This window comes from Fukomys damarensis, unplaced genomic scaffold (genome assembly GCF_012274545.1).
Source record: "Fukomys damarensis isolate Sample0158 unplaced genomic scaffold, DMR_v1.0_HiC HiC_scaffold_16, whole genome shotgun sequence".
Lineage (NCBI taxonomy): Eukaryota > Metazoa > Chordata > Mammalia > Rodentia > Bathyergidae > Fukomys > Fukomys damarensis.
In genome coordinates, this window is record NW_022900928.1 from 10,053,593 (window position 1) to 10,075,729 (window position 22,137).

General features: G+C 35.7%; 1 protein-coding gene across 4 annotated transcripts in view; it reads right to left on the bottom strand.

Annotated features, from left to right (window-relative positions):
* The window catches only part of Prmt3 (protein arginine methyltransferase 3), a 113,233-nt gene that overhangs the window by 48,433 nt on the left and 42,663 nt on the right, over positions 1–22,137 (bottom strand). For all 4 annotated transcript variants that reach the window (XM_010620415.3, XM_033764071.1, XM_033764073.1 and 1 more), the window contains one exon: positions 11,170–11,248. In XM_010620415.3, coding sequence (XP_010618717.1) covers positions 11,170–11,248 — 79 coding nt within the window. The remainder of the gene's footprint in view (positions 1–11,169; positions 11,249–22,137) is intronic.

Here is a 22,137-nt window from a genome sequence, read left to right on the forward strand (position 1 = left end):
AAAAAAAAAAAAAACAAAACAAAAACAAAAACCAAATATGAAAAACAAAGCATCAGTAAAATTTAATTCTATACTTTTGTGGAAGGCCAGTTCATATTACCCTCTTACTCTATATAAAAGAAAATATTTGTGAACATTACGAACATGCCAGCATATGTGCCAGTCTAAAGTCTGTGGCTGCAGGTCCCTACCCTCAGAAACTTAGATGACTATTACTAAAAGAGACAGCACAAAGTATTACAGGAGCTCAAAGCAAAATGAGAGAATTCAAACTTACTGGAAGCCAGGGAGCAGGGCTATTATGTAAGGTAAGAACTGAAGCCCCAGCTGGGAGTGGGGAGGAAAGAGCCTTTCAGGAAGAGCAGGGTGCACACAGACTCACAATTAATAGAAGCCATGGCCCACAGACAGCCCAGGCAAAGATAAGCAGTGAGATATAAAACTAGAAAGGCACCTGATTAAACTATATTAGTAAATCAGACTTGACTTTAATAATAATCCAGCAAAAAATTAAAAACAGGGTAGCAATTGGGGCTGGGGATTTAGCTCAGCACTTCGGTGGCCTGCCTTGCAAGCGCAAGGACCCAAGTTCAATCTCTGGTACCAAAAAAAAAAAAAACCAGGGTAGCAACACAATCAGATTGTAGTTTTAGAAAAACCACTGGGAATGCAAGGTTCAGAATGAATGGGAAGGATGCAAGACTAAAACTGAAATAAAGTAAGAAATAGTTGTAGTAGTTCAGCTGATCAGAGTCAGGCTGACAGCTATGGGACTGGATAGGAGACGTTATTCGGGGATATCTGGGAGGCAGGACTCACAGGCTGGCTGTGGAGGTTAGAAGAGTCGAGGATGAGCGTCAAGCTTTAGCAAGTGGACAGTCTGTCCTACCAATAAGATAGTATGGAAAAACATAGGCAGATTCAATAGGAAAACGAAAGTTTACTGCTTATGGCACAAGCAGATAAAAATACTCAACAAGGAGCTGAAACACAAGTCTGAAATCCAAAAGGGATGATCTGGGCCTGAGACATAACTTTGGAGCGACGGGCCTGCAAACAGAGAGGAACGTAATGGGGGCCACAAGGCCTAGGGAGAGCACACAGTGAGCACCAGAATTTATGGGACACAGAGAAGAGGGAGGCAAGCTGAGCAGCTGGTGCCCCAGAAGGAAGAGAGCCAAAGAGGAAAAGTGCTAGGAGAGTTATGGAGTAGTGATCTAAGAAGAAACTGCCAACAAGATTCTTTTGTAATTTGGTTTTTTAGTCGTACAGGAGCCTCAGGCACGCTAGCAAGTCCTCTACTATGGGGACACATCCCACCCCACAGGTAAAGGCTGGATGATATGGAACTTCTTGAAAAATACTGTTTCTTATTTTTTGAGACTAATAAATAAGAAAATTAGTTTTTTTCCTTTGAGTATCTGAAATAGCAACTTTTAGGAAATTCATGGAATACAATAAATATATTGCTGAACCAACCAAGAGCAAATATAAATGTAAGAAAGAAATGAAGAAATTGTCACAAGATTAAGCAGACTTTATTTAAGCTGCAAATACCCTCTCTTTCCCCCAAACTTTATTTTTATCTACTATCCTGGAAATTTTATTATTTAATAACTACAGCACTCAATTACCTCCATAAATCCCATTAAGATCTGCAGGCATCAAAGCAAATCCTTCAAGATCTAACTCTGAGATACTACCCAGAAAAAATACCTAGTGCTATGTCAGTGACAAGGTTCTCAAGTCAGTACAACAGAGCTCGAGAAGGAAGGGCCAGCTGCCCTGGGCCAGAGTGCACAGCCACGGAAACCCAGTTACTTCACCTTCCTTCGCCTCCAAACAGGTAAAGTCCCCCAATCAATACAAGTTCTTCAAAGTAACTCATTTATTATGGGAAATGCCGACCAGCAATAGGACCAACTACAGGAAATTATGTTTAATTTCCTAGAGCAGATCCTTATGAAGAAAAACACTGTAAAAGAATAAGAATCCTGAAGCACTTAGCTATTTGGCTAACTTCTGGATACATCTTTTCTTGGCCCCAATATGGCAAACATAGAGGCATTCCCACAGGGTGCCCTGAAATTTCATGCTTAAAGAGAAATACAGTAAGAGCATGGCGGGAGGGTTAACAAATGGTTTTTTGTAAAGTTACTATTTTAGGTTTTGTGGGCCATATGGTTTTGTTGAAAGTACTGCTTTCTGCTGCTGTTGGTGTCATACACAATAGATAAACAAATGAGCATGACCGTGTTCCAATAAAACTTTATTTACAAACAGGAAGGAGTCCAGATAAATGACACCCTTGATAGAGATGAAAGAAATGTACCACACAGCTATTATCAGGACCACCAAACTGCCTACCTCAGCAAGTGCCACTCATGGCATAGTTCAATGGGAGCTCAATATCCTGCCAAGGACTGCACATTCAAATTATTTTACATGGTTCATAAAGCTCTACTTTAGAATATTATTAAAATTTTAGCAGAAATTTTTAATGTCATAAATCTCTACCAGGTTTGGCAAACAGTGGACCATGGATCCAGTTTCTTAGATGCTTTTGTAAATAAGTTTGATTAGAATACAGCCACATTTATGTGTTTACATATTATCTGTGGCTGTACTATAGCTGCATAGCTGGGACCATGAAACTGAAAATATTTACTATTAGGCCTTTTACAAAAAAGTACGCTGATAACCTGGTTTGATATCAAACAATATGATGTATTAGTTATACCTCTAATAAAGATGGCTTTTTCACATTATGTTCTGGAAGTTATAAATAGTTTTGAAACAATGCTGGCAATAAGACAAAACAAACTAAGGAGGAATATGACTATACTTTTTCTAATGTCAAGGTAAATTTTTAAGCTAATTTTATTTCATAAAGATACAAAACAAAATTCTTACATTTTAATACGTAAAAATAAAACTACTTTTATGCCTCAGTAAGATCCATGGATATTATTCACAAAGAATTTGTAATCAGCGTTATTAGGTCAATTTGGATCTATATCCACCTCTACACGGCTGCCTAAATTTTGGGCCTCCGGCCAAAATCCTGACTAATCTTTTATCTTTAGATTTTGACACATTTGTTATTAGATTTTTGTCAGATAGAAATTATAATTAAATAATTATTCTTGCTTGTAGGTGAAATTAACAAAATGCTGATTGAACAAAAGCACCCTCTTAACAGACTATTTAGAAATTCATGGCTTTGACATCTGTGTCCTTCTCGACTCACTGCCCAGAATTCATCTGTCACTAGAATACCTCACATGGTGAACAGACAAGGATGGGAAATCCTTTATCCCTTTGGAACGCCTCACAAACTTTTGAATACTAAAGGAGAGTACTGAGATGCATAAGAACATGATTCCTCATAAACACTAGTATCACCACTTGTATATAAATAACCACACAGTAAAAATATTACAAACATGAGTAAAAAAGTGTGCTTTTCTTAATATATATGAGCAACAGAAAGATTCTTGTCAATAATCAATGATAGCAAAATACTTGACACGTATTATCAGAAAACGCAGTATCAAGTCGCCAAATTGGCAGATAAGTGGGAGTCACTTAACTACTTTACTTTATATAAGGAAATCTCTGAAACTGAGCAATACTTATGGAAATTAGATGCATTTGTTCATCATTAACTTACAAATAGCAAGGCCCACTACAGCTTAGCTAAACTAAGATGTAACTGCAATATGCTCTGAAAAAGTATATACTGAAAAGTAGAACATGGTACCACTGCAATATTACTGAACAGCACCGACAAAATAAATGTGAAAAAAAAACAGATCTGAAGAATGTAGATGGTGAATTATGAAAATATTAAAAATCTTTAAGTCCTACTGCAAAAATATGTTTTTCAATATGCACAGCATATTTCATATTTTTCAAATACAAAAAAGGGAAAGAAGAACTCCATCTTCCTAAAATAAATAGACATTTGTTGGAAGAGAAAGGAGGACAAAAAAGCAGACTGAAAAGACCTGAGGTTAACAAAATTGAGGAAAATGGAAATGTTCATCCTAACTTATTCTGCTCTGAGTGAGGGGATGAGATGACAGTGCAAGAAACACTACAAATGAAAGCAGCCAAGCAGAAATGAGGAAAGAGTAATATGTATCAGATAATTTCCCATGTAGGTAGACAGAGAAATAACAAGAAAAGTACATTCGCATATATGGAATTCATAGCAGAAGAAAATTTTTATTAGCACAGATCAGATTTTCCAAAACCAACTGCAATGGGAAGTCCTGGGGAGAGACAGAACTGCGAGTGCATGCTCTCCCTTAGCCACTCTATTTCCTGCCCCTCTGAACAGTGTGTGTGGTCCTCTGTGTTAGGACGCAGGGCTACTTTTTTATAGAAGCAGGAAAGGACAGAACCCTGCTTTTCCTACTTCCCTTGCAGGTTAGGACAGGACCACAGCTCCACTAATGACACAAACCAAAAGCTTCTAATTTTCAGAGGCAGCAACGTCTACTTGCAATGATATCCGAAGTGTTACCTGTCTGGTAGTGTCTAGCATTAAGGCACTAATGCTAGAAATCCTGTACAGTAATTTTAGCATTTTTCCTAGCTGGATACACAGCTTTTTATTTAGCCTGCTTTTCCAATTCCCACACAAACTTTGTAACCTACTCTGCCTTTAATAAATTATTTTTCTATTTAATATGGTGGGTTTTTTTTTTTTGGTCCTGGTGTTCAAACTTAGGACCTTGCACTTGCCAGGCAGGCATGGCACCACTGAGCTATATCCCCAGCCCTGGACTTTTATTTCTTGCAACAAGAACTGAGTGACATCAACAAAAAAACATTTAAATTATTAAGAACAGGACTCTTCTAGATTTTGGTTCAAAACAGTCTGACGTGGTACCCAAAAGTCAACATTTTTTAACCTAAAGCCTCCAGCAGTTGTGGTCTTTATCAAAACTAATGAGGAAACAATGTTACAAAATAATTACTACAACTTCTGCATTACATTGGACAATCAACCCTCAAGTTCTTGACAAGTGTACCCTGAAGATGTATACATCCTGAAAGCTCCCAAAAGACATATGAGTTTATTTCTAAGTACAGGGGAGGGTGCTCAGTATGTGTACAATGAAAATACTCTTCTCTAGTAACATGGAAGATTTCACCATCAATGCGCTCTTTTCTTCTGTAAAAATTATAATTTTACAAACTATTACTAGTTTTGAGGCAGTTTCAGAGAAAAAAATTATTTCTACAGGTTCCTAACAGAGCATAATTTCAATTTGTTCCATTTTTGCACATGCTACTTGGATTAATTAAAGTGCAGTTGGCGAGGCCTCCACAGTGAATTAACTCTCCCCGTCATATTAGTAGAGACTTTGTGGGGAAGTTCTTTGAAAATAGGTCAATACCTCATATCACTTTCAGATTATTCATTTAAATCTGAATGGACTCACTGTTTCCTCTTTTACTCAAAGGGTTACAGGCAACAAAACATTAAAATATATATAGTATAGGGGCCAGGAAATTAGCTCAGTGGCACCATGCCTGCCTCGCAAGCCCGAAGTCCTGAGTTCAATCCCTGATTCCACAAAAAAAAAAAAAAAAAAAAAAAAAAAAAAAAAAAAAGGTATAAAAAGGCAGAAGCAAAACTATCTGCAAATGACTCTTTACATAGAAAATTCTAAGATATCTATAAAACTACTAGAGAAACAAGTAAACCTAGCAAGATCACAGTCTACAATAATTTGTATGTTCATATCAGCAGTCAATTGAAACATAAAACTAAAAAAAAAATTTGGTAAGAATGACAAAAATTTTAAGCATTTAAGAATAAACTTAAAGGATGTACAAGATCCTTATATTAAAAACTGTAAAACAGTATCAGGAGAAATTAAAGAAATGAAGACCGGGGATGTAGCTTGGTGTTGCGCCTGTCTGGAAAGCTCAAGGTCCTGAGTTCGAGCCCCAGTACTGTGGGTGGTGTGGGGATTGGGGGAGAAAGAAATGAAAAAAATACATGGGTTTCATGGGCTGGAAGATTCAAGATCACTAAGATGCTGATTACCCCAAAATTGATTTATTCACTCAACCTCATCGTAGAAGTCTTTTTATAAAACAGAAACTACCAGATTCTATTTTTTTAACCTTTCCACCATGATGAAATTGCCAAAGCAATTATAAAAAGAACAATCAGGACTTAGTAGAAAGCTACAGTAATTAATCTACATTTAACATGACTTACTGAAATCTATAGTATACAATTTATTTTGTAAATAAGTCTTTTTTTCCTTTTGGAGATCAGGTTGGCTATGTTGCACAGACTGGTCCTGAACTCCTGAGTTCAAGGAATCTTCCTGCCTCAGCCTGCAGAGTGATGAGACTATAGGGAACAGAATTTGCTTAGAAAAGCCAGCTCCTCAATTATATGAGATGTCATATGGAGTTGTGCCTATACAAGGACTTTTTATTTTCTTCAACTCATCACTTCAAGAATTACTAAGGCACTGTTCTAATTATTAAAATTTTATTATATGTTTTAATATTTGTTAATACTACTCCTCCTGTAGTATCACCTATCCCAAATACTGTACCTTTCTATTTCAAAGATTTTTTGCCATTCTTCTTTGCTTGCTTTTTCATATAAATTTTATAAAGAGCCTGTTTAGAAAAGCCTGCTGGTGAGGATTAGAATTTTTAAAACTTTACCGTATAAAACATTCCAAATTTATTTTAAAAATAGAGAAGAGCACACAGCAATTAATTCTTATGTACCTATTTACCTTCAACAACTATCATTTTTGGATTCTGTTACACTTTAAATCATTTTGGGAGAAACGACATCTTTATGGCACTTATTCTTTCTACCCCAGAACATGGTGCTTCTTTCCATTTATTTAAATCTGCAAGATCATTCAGTGGTGAACGTGCACATGTGAGTCTTGTTGAGTTTTAAATATATCACCTGTATTTTTCTAAAAACATTTCAGATATCTATGAGGTAGAAATATGATTTTGATCTTTAAATCTAAGCCCTGTTATACAATATTTTCACTCCAATTCCTCTTTGCTGTTTTCATTTTGTTTGGACTTGTCTAAATATCCATCCAAATTTAACTGTTGTAATTTAAAAAATAGTTCTACAAATGAATATAATTGGGTATTCTTTTGTGATGTAAAACTATTTTCCCTTTTTTGACTGTGTCATCTTTGACTGTCATTACTGATGTTAGGAGATAAAGAAGTTAGGTAAAGTTGTCATTATAAAGTAAGCTATTCAAGTGAAAACATGGAACTTCATATCTATCTATAAAAATAATACAGGGAAAAGGGTTGGAGGATGTAACTCAGTGTAAAGTGATTGCCTAGTGTGTACAAAGCCTTAGGCTTGATTCCCTAGCCCTAACAAGAGATAAAAATACACAAGGAAAAAGTGAAAATCCATGTGACAAACTGCTTTTCAAAACAGAAATTAAGTATGAAAATAGAAAATATTCATGAACAAAAAATATTTAACATATGAATAAATGTAAAAGGGTTAAACTCACCTATTAAAAGGAAAGAAACACTGAAGTTGGAACAATACACAGGAGATTAACATGGCATGCTAGGCAAGCACTCTACCACGGGCCTACATCCACATTAATGCTTGTATAGAGAAGGTCTTCATCTTCGTCTAGTAGTTTACAATTATAACCTTGTATAACATGTTCGGTTCTCTATTTCCAGCATTATTTACTATTTGCCATGAGTAAAGATACAAGGTATTTCCTGTCCTCCCCTTTTCCTTCTCTCCTTTTAAGTTGCACTCACATTTTAAAACGACAGCTGTATTGATAATGATGACCAAAACAGAGGTGGGCATAGAGTTAGCAGTTTTAACATGTTTTTCAGAAAAGTTAGGAATCAAATTATATCATAATACATTTGACTGGAATGAGGTGGGAATTGCTATTTCATCATTACTCTTTTTGTATGTGCATGAAAATGCACATTTTTGGTTTTGTTTGTTTAATGAACCCCCAATCAAGATACAGACAGGACCTATCACCACAAACCTCATTCACTCAATTTTTGTTTTCTTTTTTGTGATATTGGGGATTGAACCCAGGTCTTCCATATATTAGGCAAGTCCTCTATTGCTGAGCTACATCCTTAGCCCTTATCTTTTCTTCCAGCTTTAATTGAGTTTATTGGTACATTTTAGGGATACAGTACAGTTACATTCATTGTTGGGATCTTGTACCTCTATATGACAAGTCTTGATTCTCATTTTTTCCCCTTACCCCTGCCCTCCCTTATTTATTCAGTTTAGTAAACAGTATCATTTTAATGTTAGCTTTGTAATTTTAAAGGTGCTTCTAATTCCATGACTTGATCTGTCAACTTTAAATGATATTCTAAAACACCTACTATTAAAGACATAGCAATTAAGTCACAAACACTTCTGCATCCCCTACCCAAATTTTGTTAGATTTCCTATTGGAATAAAACACTTACATTCCATATCACTATCTGAAAATACATGTTTTTACCTTAACTCTAGTTGCAAAAATACCCACTGGTCATAATTCAGACATATTCCTACTTTTCCTCCTCACCTCTGGGTTGGTTGAATGTTAAACACTACAATTCCCGACATACAATAAGTGCATAGTAAATTCTAGCTAGAAAAAGTAGCAACAGCCTTTAGTAAATCTGCTTTCATTAAATTATGTTTGTTAATAATAGTAGTGGTAATTGAGTACCTTCTCTAAAGTGCTGTGGAACTGCTGGGTGACAATAGGGATGATGAGATAAATATACTTTAACATATAAGTTAGCATTCTCATTTAAAAAAAATCAATGCAAGTTATATTTTGCAAAACTCAAGTTACTAGATGACTATGTTTTATAAAACCTTTATTCTTTCTATTTCCTCTCTTGTCTCTGTATACGCGCACACACATACGCCCCTCAGAAACAGAGAGACACACTGAATGTAAGTTCATGTAGAAATAAATCATAGACATGGGCATGCTGTGCACGACTGTAATCCCCGCACTCTGGGGGGCTGAGGCTGCAGGATCACAAGTTTGAGTCCATCCTGATCAACTACTTTCTGAGACCCTGCCTCATAATAAACATGGCAGAGAATGCAGCACAGTGCAAAGGCCCTGGATTCAATTCCCATACAAAAAAAGAAGAAAAAAAAAAGGTCCCATTATATTGATGTGGCCCTTCTCTCATAACTCAATCATTTTCTAAAAGCTTCACATTAGCAACTGCTTAGTAAACCTTCCTTTCAAAACGACATGACAAGAATGAGCACCTAAATCAGGCACCATCACATACACAAATGGGCTAAACCATTTCATGCTGTTCATCGTTGACATTTTCCTCTTGATTCTATTAACAAATAACATTGAACAGTACCGCTCAGAGCAGTGAAATGATGACTTCTTCTCAACATACCTCCAGATTACCTTAGCACTAATATCAGCTATCTAAAAATATGGAGCAAAGGAGCTTTAGAAGCCTCCCTTTTTTCTTTCTGATAATGAGAAATAGTCCTGCCACGGTTCACGATGCTGTAGGTTCTTAATGAATTTCACCAAGAATTCAATTTAAATGTAATAAGTTGCTGGCAGTTCGTCAGTAAGATCAATGAATACCATTCAGGGAGGTAGGGAAACACTTATCTGAATCTTTCTTTAGAACTTCATAGAAAGAGACAGATTGTACTTTACTAGTGAAATAAAATTAAGTGAAAACATGAATACTGGAGTTAGGCAGATCTGAGTTAAAAAAGAAAAATCAAGGCTTGGCCACTTAACAAATGTCATTCAGGACAGTTTTATGAAACTGTTACTATGATTCCAGAGGGTTGTTGATGAGGATTATATCTAATAACAAAGGTAGAGGATATTATTTGACAGTTAGTAGGCAATCAACAAAAAAACCAAATCTCTATAATTACAGAAATATACAGCCAATTGTAGAAGGGTAAAACATATCTAAAAATTCTAGCCAGGATCATGGCAGAGATCAGGAACATATCTTGAAATTGTTGTAGAAAATATACCAAGGAAATAGGCACATTTTGAAAAAGAAAAGCAAACTCATTTAAATGGTATTATAAAAACAACTCTACTGTTCTGGAGAATTCTTCTCTGTTCTTTATGTTTTGGGCCTTACTGATTTTTCACTGTACCATAACTGCCAAAGGAATTCCACCGAATATTAACAGGCAGGAGGCACAACTACGGTCAAGGACTTGGTCGTTACTTGAACTTCACTCTTCCTTTCCATCTACTTCCAGGTAACGTTCACCACCTGTCCTCACACAATGAAAACCCCTCAGACAAGCAAGGTGTAGGGAGGGATGAGTGAAGGGGACAGGTGGGATTTAACTCAGTCCAAAGGATTCAGCTCAGCCAACACACCATGCTGCTTATCCTGCTCCAGAAGCTGTGGAGTATGCTGAAGTGATGAAGGGGAACAAACATAATCCTTGAGCCTCAGACATTTGTTCAACAGAAGGCCTGCAAAACATACTCTCCTCAGGGCTAGAGATTTGGCTCAGTGGCGCTGTGCGTGCAAACATACTGTCCTCTGAGGATGCAGAGTTAATATGATAAAATGTTTTCTACAGACATGAAAAAACCTTCCCCATTTACTGGGGACTATTTATGTACTTGTGGGGTATATGGTGCTTTAAAACCTTTCTGGAAAGCAAGAAGACACTGTTTAAACATTATCATGAAATGACAGAGAAGCCAGCTTTATACACTGAGTAAAATCACAAACATCTGCTATTAAAGTGAATAATTTCCAACTTAGCATGAAATATGCTATTAGAAAAAAAGCAAATAAATGACACAAGAATTAAAAATGAAAAGTCGCTTCTTTAAATTTTGATTTGAATATTAAAAATCTTCCAAAATCTAGTTTTTTAAAAAATCCTTCTAATAAGTATTCTTGAAAATACCATTAATTTGGAGTTTTGTGTACCTTATGCAATGTTCTGCTTTTAACAATACCCAGATGCCTTAACATTTCTTCTAACGGAAACATCTTTCACATCTATTAGGAAGTTTCTCAGTGATGCACAGTTTATTTGAAATTCAAAGTTTAATTTGGTTCTACCAGACTAAAATTAGAATGTTAACAGTAAAAGTTTATACTTACCTGATCCTCCTTTTGCCAAGTACTTGTTCTTTGCATAAAGGACAGAATCTAACATAGACTCAAAAAGAAGAAAATATCCCTGCACAAGAAAGGAAAAAAATAAACTTTAGAAATGAGTGTTTGCAAGTACCTGGGCTCTTTTAATATTATATACTAATATAACAATTATATATTCTATGCTTCCACCATATAATATTTTACAATGTCTGAATTTTTTTGTAGGAATTTCACCACTTAATAATCACTAGCAAATGGGGACAGGGTATAAAGTGGACCTAAAAGTCTATTTGGTAATTATACTGAATCTTTTCAACCTGTGTTCCACTTTCCAGACCACTCTTTCTTCTTTAATAAAAGGAAAATGTCAGATAGAAACTGTCAATAAACCTGTAACTCCCTGAGATGTTGCAATTATTAATCTACAGCAGCAGTTCTTAAGTAGATTTTGTTCCTGGGGGAACATTTGGCAACGTCTAGAGGCAGTTCTGTTACAGGCGAGGATGGGACTTGGGTGACGCTATCAGCAGGCCTGGGAAGGGCCAGGATCGCTGCTGAACACCAGCCAGCTGGCCACACAGTGACCTGTCCAAGATGGCAATGACTGAGGCCGAGAATCCCCAGTCTAGAGCATGGTTTCCCAAAGAGTTTCCTGCCCAGTGACTTTCTGACAAATATACTTAGTCAAAGAGGTTTAAGAAACACTAGATATTTTTTATATCAACATAGTATACCATCTGCTCATAGAGATTCACACATTAACACACTACAATTTCTGAACAGTGCTAACAGAAGGCTAACAGTGCTTAACTGAAGGCCACCCTCGCCTTCTCTCCTGGTACTGAGGACTGAACTCATAGCCTTTGCATGGAGCTACTACACAACCGGCCCCTTTAAAATTCTGAAACAGGATCTTGCCAAGTTGCCCAACGTGAGTTTGAACTTGTGATCCTCCTGCCTCAACCTCCCAGACTGCTAGGATTACAAGTGTGTAACCACCGCACTTGGCTTGTTGAATATATATCAGCCAAGAATTATTCACTGTTTGATCACATTTTAAAAAAATTAACATCTATCAACACATCGGTACACTAGTGTTGCTTGAAATACAGTTTAGAAAATATGACTCTGGTATACAGTAGATTTTATAGTAATTAATTCTTTTTTGTGAAAAGATAATCACAGTATCAATGAAACGGAAACCTGTTATAAGTGTCGCAGATACACTAATTTGTCACTAGAGCTACATTCCAATAGTACTATCAGTTTCCAAAAGATATGACAAATCATGACTGAGACATCCATGCCCATTTTGGTATTTGTCAGCCTTTTGGAGCCTGCCCCTAGGCCAACCACAACAGGCAGGAAGTCAAGTGCTCAGCACGGAGGTCAGCAAGCAACACACTGCACTTCGTCTTCAGCTAATAAGGAGTTGAGGTTTTTTTCTTGCTGTTCTAATTTAAAGCTGTTCTCATCCACTCATTTGTTCTGTGCTTAAGTTACTGTCTGATGAGATAAATACCATACAATATTCTTAAACCACATGAAGTTATTTTAAGGATTTCTCCAGAACAAGATAAATCTGCAAATTCAGAATGGATTCTCTTTACAGAAGATTAACAGTAAATTTGAATTTATAAAAAATATGGCTCATAAGCTTGAATCATTCATAATGGAACCCAATTAAATTGATATCAATTGTACCTTGGTAGCACCTACCTACCCCCTACCCCACATCAATTCTCTGAGGAAAAAAATAACTGCCTCCAAAGACAGACTGCTCAACAAAGATTATGTACTGAAATGTTTGCATTAGGAAAACTAAGGGTTTGGTGGAAATTTTTCTAGATAAACAGTAATATGCTAAACTCTTAAAAGGGAGTTCATCATATGATCTGGGTGCTTACAGAACCTGTAGAATTTGTGGAATTCACCTAAGAAATTTTTATCCATCTGATTTATGAACACAAATGCTTATAAATAGATATTTATCAATTGATTAAAGTGAATCATAATCTATGCCAAGGAATTACTAAAAGGGGGCATGTACCTATTGACACATTTGGTAAAACATACCAAAAGGGTAAAAAAGATGGTTATTTGCATGACTGTTGGAATTTTTTTCCATTAAGTTCAATGGTACATTTTAGGTAAACAATACAGTTACATTCATCATTGGGATCTTGTACCTTTACATGACGTATCTTGGTTATTTTTTTCCATTTCCCTGCCTTCCCTTCACCCCCTCCACCCTTTCCTATTTACAAAGACTTCATTTCCATTTTTTCCTTTTCTCACATTTTTTCTTTTCCCTTCTTACCTTTCCCCTACCCCTCCTAATTCCCTACTCCTTTAGACATTTTCTTCCCATTACTTAAAATCAATTATACAGTTTAATCCTTATTTACACTTTTTCACACCACAGAAACTATTCAATATTTACACATATATCTTATTATTCACTTATTATTTTACTTAAGAGTATGGCCTCAATGTGCATCCATTTAGCTATAAATCTCTCTAGTTTCTCATTCTTTATGGTTGGATAGTAGTAATCCATTTTATAAAAAAACAAAACAAAACACCACATCTTCTTTATCCAGTCTCCAGTTGATGGGCAACTGGGCTGTTTCCAAGTTTTAGCTATTACAAACTGTGCTGTTATGAGCATGGGTGCACATATACCACTGTGGTATGATTCTTTTAATTCTTTTGGGAAGATACCCAACAGAGGAATACCTAGTAAACAATAGTTACATTCATCATTGGGATCTTGTACCTTTACATGACGTATCTTGGTTATTTTTTTCCATTTCCCTGCCTTCCCTTCACCCCCTCCACCCTTTCCTATTTACAAAGACTTCATTTCCATTTTTTCCTTTTCTCACATTTTTTCTTTTCCCTTCTTACCTTTCCCCTACCCCTCCTAATTCCCTACTCCTTTAGACATTTTCTTCCCATTACTTAAAATCAATTATACAGTTTAATCCTTATTTACACTTTTTCACACCACAGAAACTATTCAATATTTACACATATATCTTATTATTCACTTATTATTTTACTTAAGAGTATGGCCTCAATGTGCATCCATTTAGCTATAAATCTCTCTAGTTTCTCATTCTTTATGGTTGGATAGTAGTAATCCATTTTATAAAAAAACAAAACAAAACACCACATCTTCTTTATCCAGTCTCCAGTTGATGGGCAACTGGGCTGTTTCCAAGTTTTAGCTATTACAAACTGTGCTGTTATGAGCATGGGTGCACATATACCACTGTGGTATGATTCTTTTAATTCTTTTGGGAAGATACCCAACAGAGGAATACCTGGGTCAAATGGAACCTCCAGTCCAAGCTCTTTGAGGTATCTCCATAGTGATTTCCATAGTGGTTGCACCAGTCTGCACTCCCAACAGTGGAGAAGGGTTCCTTTCTCCCCACAACTCCGACAACATTTGCTATTGTTTGATTTCTTGATAGCAGCCATTCTTTCTGTTGTAAGGTGAAATCTCAGTGTTATTTTCATCTGTATCTCTCGGATGACCAGTGATGTTGAACATTTTTTCATATGATTATTTTCTGCTTTTACTTCTTTGTCTGAGAAATATGTTCATTTCAGATGACCATTTTTGAATTAGGTCTTTACATCTGGGGGGAGTCTGATATTTTTTAAATTCTTCATATATTCTAGATAGTAGTCCTTTGTCTGAAGAACAGCTGATAAAATTTCTTTCCCACATTGCAGATTGTCTCTAAGCTGCTGGTGGTTTCTCTTGCAGTTCAGAAACTTTTTAATAAGAAGACATCACACCTGTTGATTGTCTGTGCTAGTTCCCATGCTACTGAGGATTTGTTCATAAAGTCTTTTCCTATGCCAATATCTTTAAGAGTTCTACCTATGTTCCAGCAAGTTTAGTGTTTCTGTTTTAATATTTAGATTTTTAATCCACTTCAATTTTAGTTTAGCACATGGTGAAAGATATGGGTCTAGTTTAATTTTTGTCAGGTTGAAATCCAGTTTTTCCAACACCATTTATTGAATAGGCTATCTTTCCTCCAGTGAGGCTCCTTTGTCAAAGATGAGGAAGCTGAGTATGTCTGGAGTTGTTTTTATATCTTCTAATCTATTCCACTGATCCTTGGGTCTGTTTCTTTGCCAGTAGCATACTGTTTCTTTCTTTTCTTTTTTTTTTTGGATACCGGGGATTGAACTCAGGTCCTTGCACTTACAAGGCAGGCAGCAACACCACTGAGTTAAATCCCTAGCCTAATACCATGCTGTTTGTAATCACAGTGGCTTTGTAGTATAGTCTCAGGTCAGGGATTGTGAGACCCCCCGTCACGTCCCTGTTGCCTAGAATTGCTTTTGCTATTCTACGTCTCTTCTAGTTCCAGTGAATGTTTGGATTATTTTCTCTAGTTCTGTGAAATATACTGTAGGGATTTCAGTCGGGATCCCGTTGAATCTATATAGCTGTTTTGGAAGTATGGCCATTTTCATTATGTTTGTTCTTCCTACCCAGGAACAGCAGATATCCTTCCACTGTCTCATATCACCTTCAATCTCTTTTTTTCAGAGTGCTGTAGTTCTCAACAAAGGTCTTTTGCTTCCGTTAGATTGATTCCAAGATACTTCATTTCTTTGGATGCTATTGTGAAAGGAATTGTTCCCCTAATTTCTCTGTCAGTGAGTCTGTTATTTGTGTACAAGAAGGTTATTGATTTTTGAGTGTTGACCTTGTATCCAACTACTTTATTGAATCTGTCAATTAAGTCTAGAAGTCTTTTGGTGGAGTATTTTTGGTCTTCTATGTAGAGTATCATATCAACAGCAAATAAAAGTAGCTTAACTTCTTCCTTTCCTAGCTTTTTTTTTCTCATTGAATTTATTGGTACATTTTAGGTATACAGTACAGTTACATTCATCATTGGGATCTTGTACCTTTACATGACAGCTCCTTTCCTAGCTTTATTCCTTTTTTTTTTTCTTTCTCTTGTGTAATTGCTGTGGCTAATATTTCCAGAACTATAATAAACAGGAGTGGAGATAGTTGATAAGTTTGTCTTTCTGATTTTAGAGCGAAGATTTTCAGTTTTCAGCCATTTAATATGATGTTGGCTGTTTGTTTTTTATAGATATCCTTTATCAGGTTGAGATAAAGACCATCTATTACAATTTTCTATAGGGTTTTCATCATAAATGGGTGCTAAATTTTGTCAAATGCTTTTTCTGCATCTATTGAGATGATCACATGGTTTTTGTCCTTGGCTCTGTTAATATAGTTTATTACATTCATTCCTTTATGTATGATGAACCATCTTTGCATCCCTGGGATAAATCCAACATGATCAGGGTGTATGATCTTCTTGATGACCCTCTGTATTTTGTTTGCCAGTATCTTACTGAGGATTTTTGCATCTATGTTCATTCCGGAGATTGGCCTGTAGTTTTTTTGTGTGTGGGTCTTTCTCTGCTTTTGGAATCAAAGTAACACTTGCTTCCAAGAATGAATTTGTAAGTATTGCTTCTCTTTCAGTTTCATTGAAGAGTTTAAAGAGTAGTGCCAATAGTTATTCCCTAAGTGTCTTATAGAACTCAGCAGTGAAGCCATCAGGACGTGGGTTTTTCTTTGTTGGTAAATTTTTAATTACCTTTTCAATTTCACTGATTGTAAATGGAGCATTTAGAATTTTTCATTCAACTTTGGTAATTCATATGTATCTAGAAATCTGTCCATTTGTTCTGTGTTTTCCATTTTATTAGAGTATAGGTTCTGAAAGTAGGTATTGATGATCCTCTGGATTTCTGCTAGATCTATTGTGACTTCACCATTTTTGTTCATAACTGCATGGATCTGAGCCTTTTCTTTCCATTTTTTGATAAGGTTGATACAGGTTTATTGATTTTATTTTGAAAAACCAACTCTTCGATTTGTTGACTTTTTCTATCATTCTCTTAGTCTCTATTGCATTGATTTCTGCTGATTTACATAATTTCTTCTCTTGTATGAGCTTTGGGTTTGTCTTGCTCTTCTTTTTCTGGGAGCTTAAGGTTCAGCATTGGGTTGTTTATTTGACTTCGCTAGGTATTCCTCATGTGGGCATTCACTGCTATGAATTTCCCTTGTAGAACTGCTGTCACTGTGTCCCATAGGTTCCTATATATTGTACTGTCATTATCATTTAATTTTAGAACCTGTCTAATTTCTTCTTTAATTTCCTGTGTGACTCGCTGGTTGTTCAAGTGTTACTCAATTTCCATGTGTTCATGGAGTTCATGGGGTTTCTTATGCTTTTGATCTCCAGTTTAACTGCTCTATGGTCTGAAAGCATACAGGGGATAACTTCAATTCCTTTATATTTACTTAAACATGTTCTGTGAGCTAGTATGTGGTCCATTTTGGAGAATGACCTGTGTGTAGCTGAAAAGAATGTATACTCTGATTTTGTGGGGTGGAACACTCTGCATCTATTAAGTCTATTTGTTCACAAGCTTGGTTCAATTCAAGTAGTTTGTTGTTGATTCTTTTGTGCAGATGATTTGTCTTTTTGTGACAGTGGGGTATTGAGGTCTACCACTAAAATTCTATTAGTGCTTATTTGGTTATTCATATCCATTAATATTTATTTTGTATGGTTGGGGGCATTAGTATATACTTATGATTGTCATCTCTTCCTCTTGAATTGTTCCCTTTACAAGGATGTAGTGACCTTCTTTGTCTCAATTAGTTTTGGTTTGAAATTTACTTTGCCTGCAAATAAAGACACCGACCCCTGCTTTTTTCTGGGTTCCTATAGCATAGAGAACTGTTTTCCATCCTTTTACTTTCAGTCTATGCATTTCCTTTTTAACTAGGTGTTTTTCTTGTATAAGCATATTGAAGCTATATTCTTGAGAGTTGGAAATGTGCCTGGCACATAGATGAAAATTTTTAAGACTAAATAAATAAGAGCTAATATTGTATATGGGTATAATTATATTTGTTAAAATTAAACAGTGGTTTGAAAATTTTTTTCTGGCACAAATTCAGATTACTTTTAAATAATACCTTCATTTCTAAAACTAAAACTGTCAAATAATAGTAAGTGGTAATAATTTTTAAAATTTGTTATAGTGATTCGTAAGTACTATATCACTTAATTCTTCCCCAAAGAACATTCTCTTATTTCCATTTAACCAATGAGGAAACTAAGGCTTAGAAATAAATTAAGGAATGATAAACAGCTTATAGTCACACAAACAGTACATGAATGAAGCAGAATTTGAACCATGTTCTAATCACAAAGGCCAAGTTCTGAATCACTAGTCTATATTGCTTCTTAGGTCTATGTGCCTGTCATAAGATTTAATATTGGCATTGGAAATTTGTAATTCAGGACTGAGTGCTTCAAAGTGAAGAGTTCCCCAAAGAACATACTAAACTGGGTTAGAATCTGTATACTATGTGACTTAGAATATTTGAGAATGATATCTTACCTGGCAACAGGCTCTCAGGTACCATCTACTGTGAAAATATTCATTTGGAAAAAATCAAAGTACGTATGAGAGAATGTATAGAACTAATATATAATATTTTGAGTTAAATACAGCACATGAAAAGATTCAGTATGGATAATGGTTGTCACACTTTCTCTTAACTTTCCAGTTTGCTAAGCTTCATTTTATTACAGGCTCCCTATGTGACATGAGCAGTGTAACTTCCCAGGAATTGTCCTTGGTACTGGCCCAAGTCATTTATTACTGCTATCAGAAAGCTTTTCTCCAAATGCCCTGCTCATCTGTAGTGTGATTCAGACTGTAATTTCACAGGCTGCTGCCTCACCTGTAGGGTGCCATCTGGAAGGAGAATTTTATCTGGTATTTCCTTCTCAGATGCTGATGGGGCATTCTTCTTTCAAAAGTGACATTTACTTTTCAAAATTAAATATTACACTTACCCTTCAAAAACAAGTATGGAATTAAATCAGAAACTAGAATATGACATTATTCTCAATGAAATGAGAACCTTATACTTAAAATGTTTGCTCATGGTATCTTTTTGGCACAGATTCACTTGTGACAAAAAAAACTTGTGATACCTTCAGTATAAGGTACTTCTCTTCTTTAATGTTTAAAAAAGTAACTAATACACCCCTACGAAACATTTTTAAAAAGGAAATCAAGGGTGAGATACAAATAAAATGAAGAGTTAATCTGGAGAAAAACTGGTGACAAAGAGTCGATAATATGGAATCTTTAAATTGAAATAAAAAAGTTGCTTGCAACAAATATACAACCTACAATATCCAATTCTAATTTAGCTGAATTCCTGGATTAATGAATATGCAGATTTGCTGTTTCTATTTACATATATCATCCAACTGCCCCACAGAAAGACTATAATTTTTATTCCCATAATTCTGAGTAAAGAACTAAATATAAATGTACAATGTTCACAAAGAATATTTTCATGTACTTGGGGGAAAATATTAACCATAAACAAAAAGACCAATGTTATGGCTTGTATCTAGATGTTCTCCCAAAGGCTCACATGGTCAGAGGTGGGGCTTTTCAGAAGTGACTGGATGTAGGATCCAGTATGTGATGCTAGGATTGATTCATGGTGCAATGCTAGGATTAAGGCTGCCCCAAACTGGGTGTGAATGCTAACTGCCTTCAACATGGGTATCCTGGATAAGATAAGGAACAGAAAGAGGGCTTGCTGCTGTCGCTTTGCTTGCTGCTTTGCTTGCTGCTTTGTTTCTCTTCTGTCACGCCATCCTGCCTTACAGCCAGCCAACTATGAATTGAAATCTCTAAAAACTGTGACTCAAACCTTTCTTTCTTCTAACTTTTTTTTTTTTTGGTACCAGGGATGGAACTTGGGACCTTGTGCTTGCGAGGCAGACAGCAGCACCATTGAGCTAAATCCCCGGCCCTCTACTTTTAACTTTGGATGTTGGTATTTTTTCTCAGCAATGAGAAGAGTAACCAAGACAACCAATAAATCTGACCACTATAAAAACCAGTCCTGCTCATCAAAAGACATAAAAAAGAGCCCAAAGACAAGTTAAGAGTTAGAAAAGATATTGATTCTCTGGCCACTCACATGTACATGTGTATTTCTATCTCCAAAAAGAACAATAATTATTTTATTTTTTAAAATGTAGCACAAAAAATGGGCAAAAGTACTATGTGTAACTATTTCACAATAAAAGAAATACAAGTAGTCATTAATCACATGAAGAGATGCTAAAAGTCAAAGATAATTCAAACAAAATAGAAATTATTCCCTGACTACTAGACTAGTAGTGGTCATGCAATACCCAGTACAGGCTAGCCTCGAGAGACATGAAGTAAAAATTTTACTACTTTAGAAAAGGTTGACATCATTTGGTAATGTGGAGGATGAACACATGACTGACTGATGAATGATTTGGTGCCTGTCACTAGTGGAACGATGATACATTGTTGGTACATTCATACAATAGCACCTACAGAAATGAAAATGAACAAATTGGCAAATGTAATACTGTAAAACCACAAAGGAAAGCAACAAATAATTACCATAAAGGTCAGGAGGGTGGTTACCTCCGGGATAGGAAGGAGTTGTAACCAAGAAACATTTGGATGGATTCTCTATTTTGATCTGATGACTACCCTAGTGCTCATTATATGTAACTATGGGTTACACTGTACTTGTAAGTTTATGCAATTTTTGGAGTATATTTCATAACTTAAAGGTTATAATTGGAAGACTTATGACTTATGCAATAGTCACGGATATGAGTGAAAGCAAAAAGGGTATCTGTTTATATGTGTAGAGCAGTACAAAATTAAGAGAGAAATGACTACCTGTGAAGAGGAAAAGAAGAAATATAATAGGCTATTGGTATGGGAACAAGATTAATTCCTTTTTGTTTGTTTGTTTTGGTACCAGGGATTGAACTCGGGGCCTTGCGTTTGCAAGGCACGTGGGAGAACCACTAGCTAAATCCCCGGCCCTTGTTTGTTTTTGAACTCTTGACTACAAATTTTTCCATATACTTTGAGTTTTGTCATATGGCTATATACTATTTGTTCATAAAATTAAGGGTAAAAGGGCAAATAATCAATCTAAAAAGACCTTATAATCTTTCATACTTTACTTTGGAAAGAAAAATGTAACTGATTTATAGAGAGAAGCATTAAGATTATAGCAGAGATTATTAGGTCTTGATTGAGAGGAACCAATTACAGATGGTCTCCAATTCACAATGGGATTATGCCCTAATAAATGCATCAAATACTGCTAATATAGTAAATAAAACAGTGTATGGGTTGTGCACTCTTACGATCGTGTGACAGAATGGGCACTGCTGCTTACTGCTGCTTTGGTTCGGCACTGTGAGAGTTCTGTACCACATATCTAGCACAGGACAAGATCAAGTTTCAAATTTGAGTTGAGGTTTCTCAGAATGTGTATCACTCTTGCACCACTGTTAAGCCCCCAAACCTTAAGCTGAGCCATCTTAAATTGGGGATCATGTGGTATGTATGTGCTAAATATAAGAAGTCCATTTTAAATACAGAAACTGAAGTTAAAACAAAGCATGCAGGAGGTGGCTCAATGGTAGAGTGCTTGCCTCATATGTGGGAGACCCTGGGTCTCCCACTGCACCCCCAACAAAAAATAATCAAAAATATTTAACATTCAAACATCAATACATTCTAGTGTCTATATCAAAGTATACTGAAGAACTAAAATATTATCGGGGAAAGATAATACATCTTACAATTTCACAATGGTAAAGCCAAAGTTTATCCAGAATACATAATAATCCTATGAATATGCACTGAAATATTTGAAGCAAAAATTGCCAGAAGAGTCGGGGATTTAGCTCAGTGGTTCCCTTGCCTGCCTCCCAAGCACAAGGTACCAAGTTCAATCCCCGGCACCAAAAAAAAAAAAAAAAAAAAAAAAAAAAAAAAAAAAAAAAAAAAAAAAAG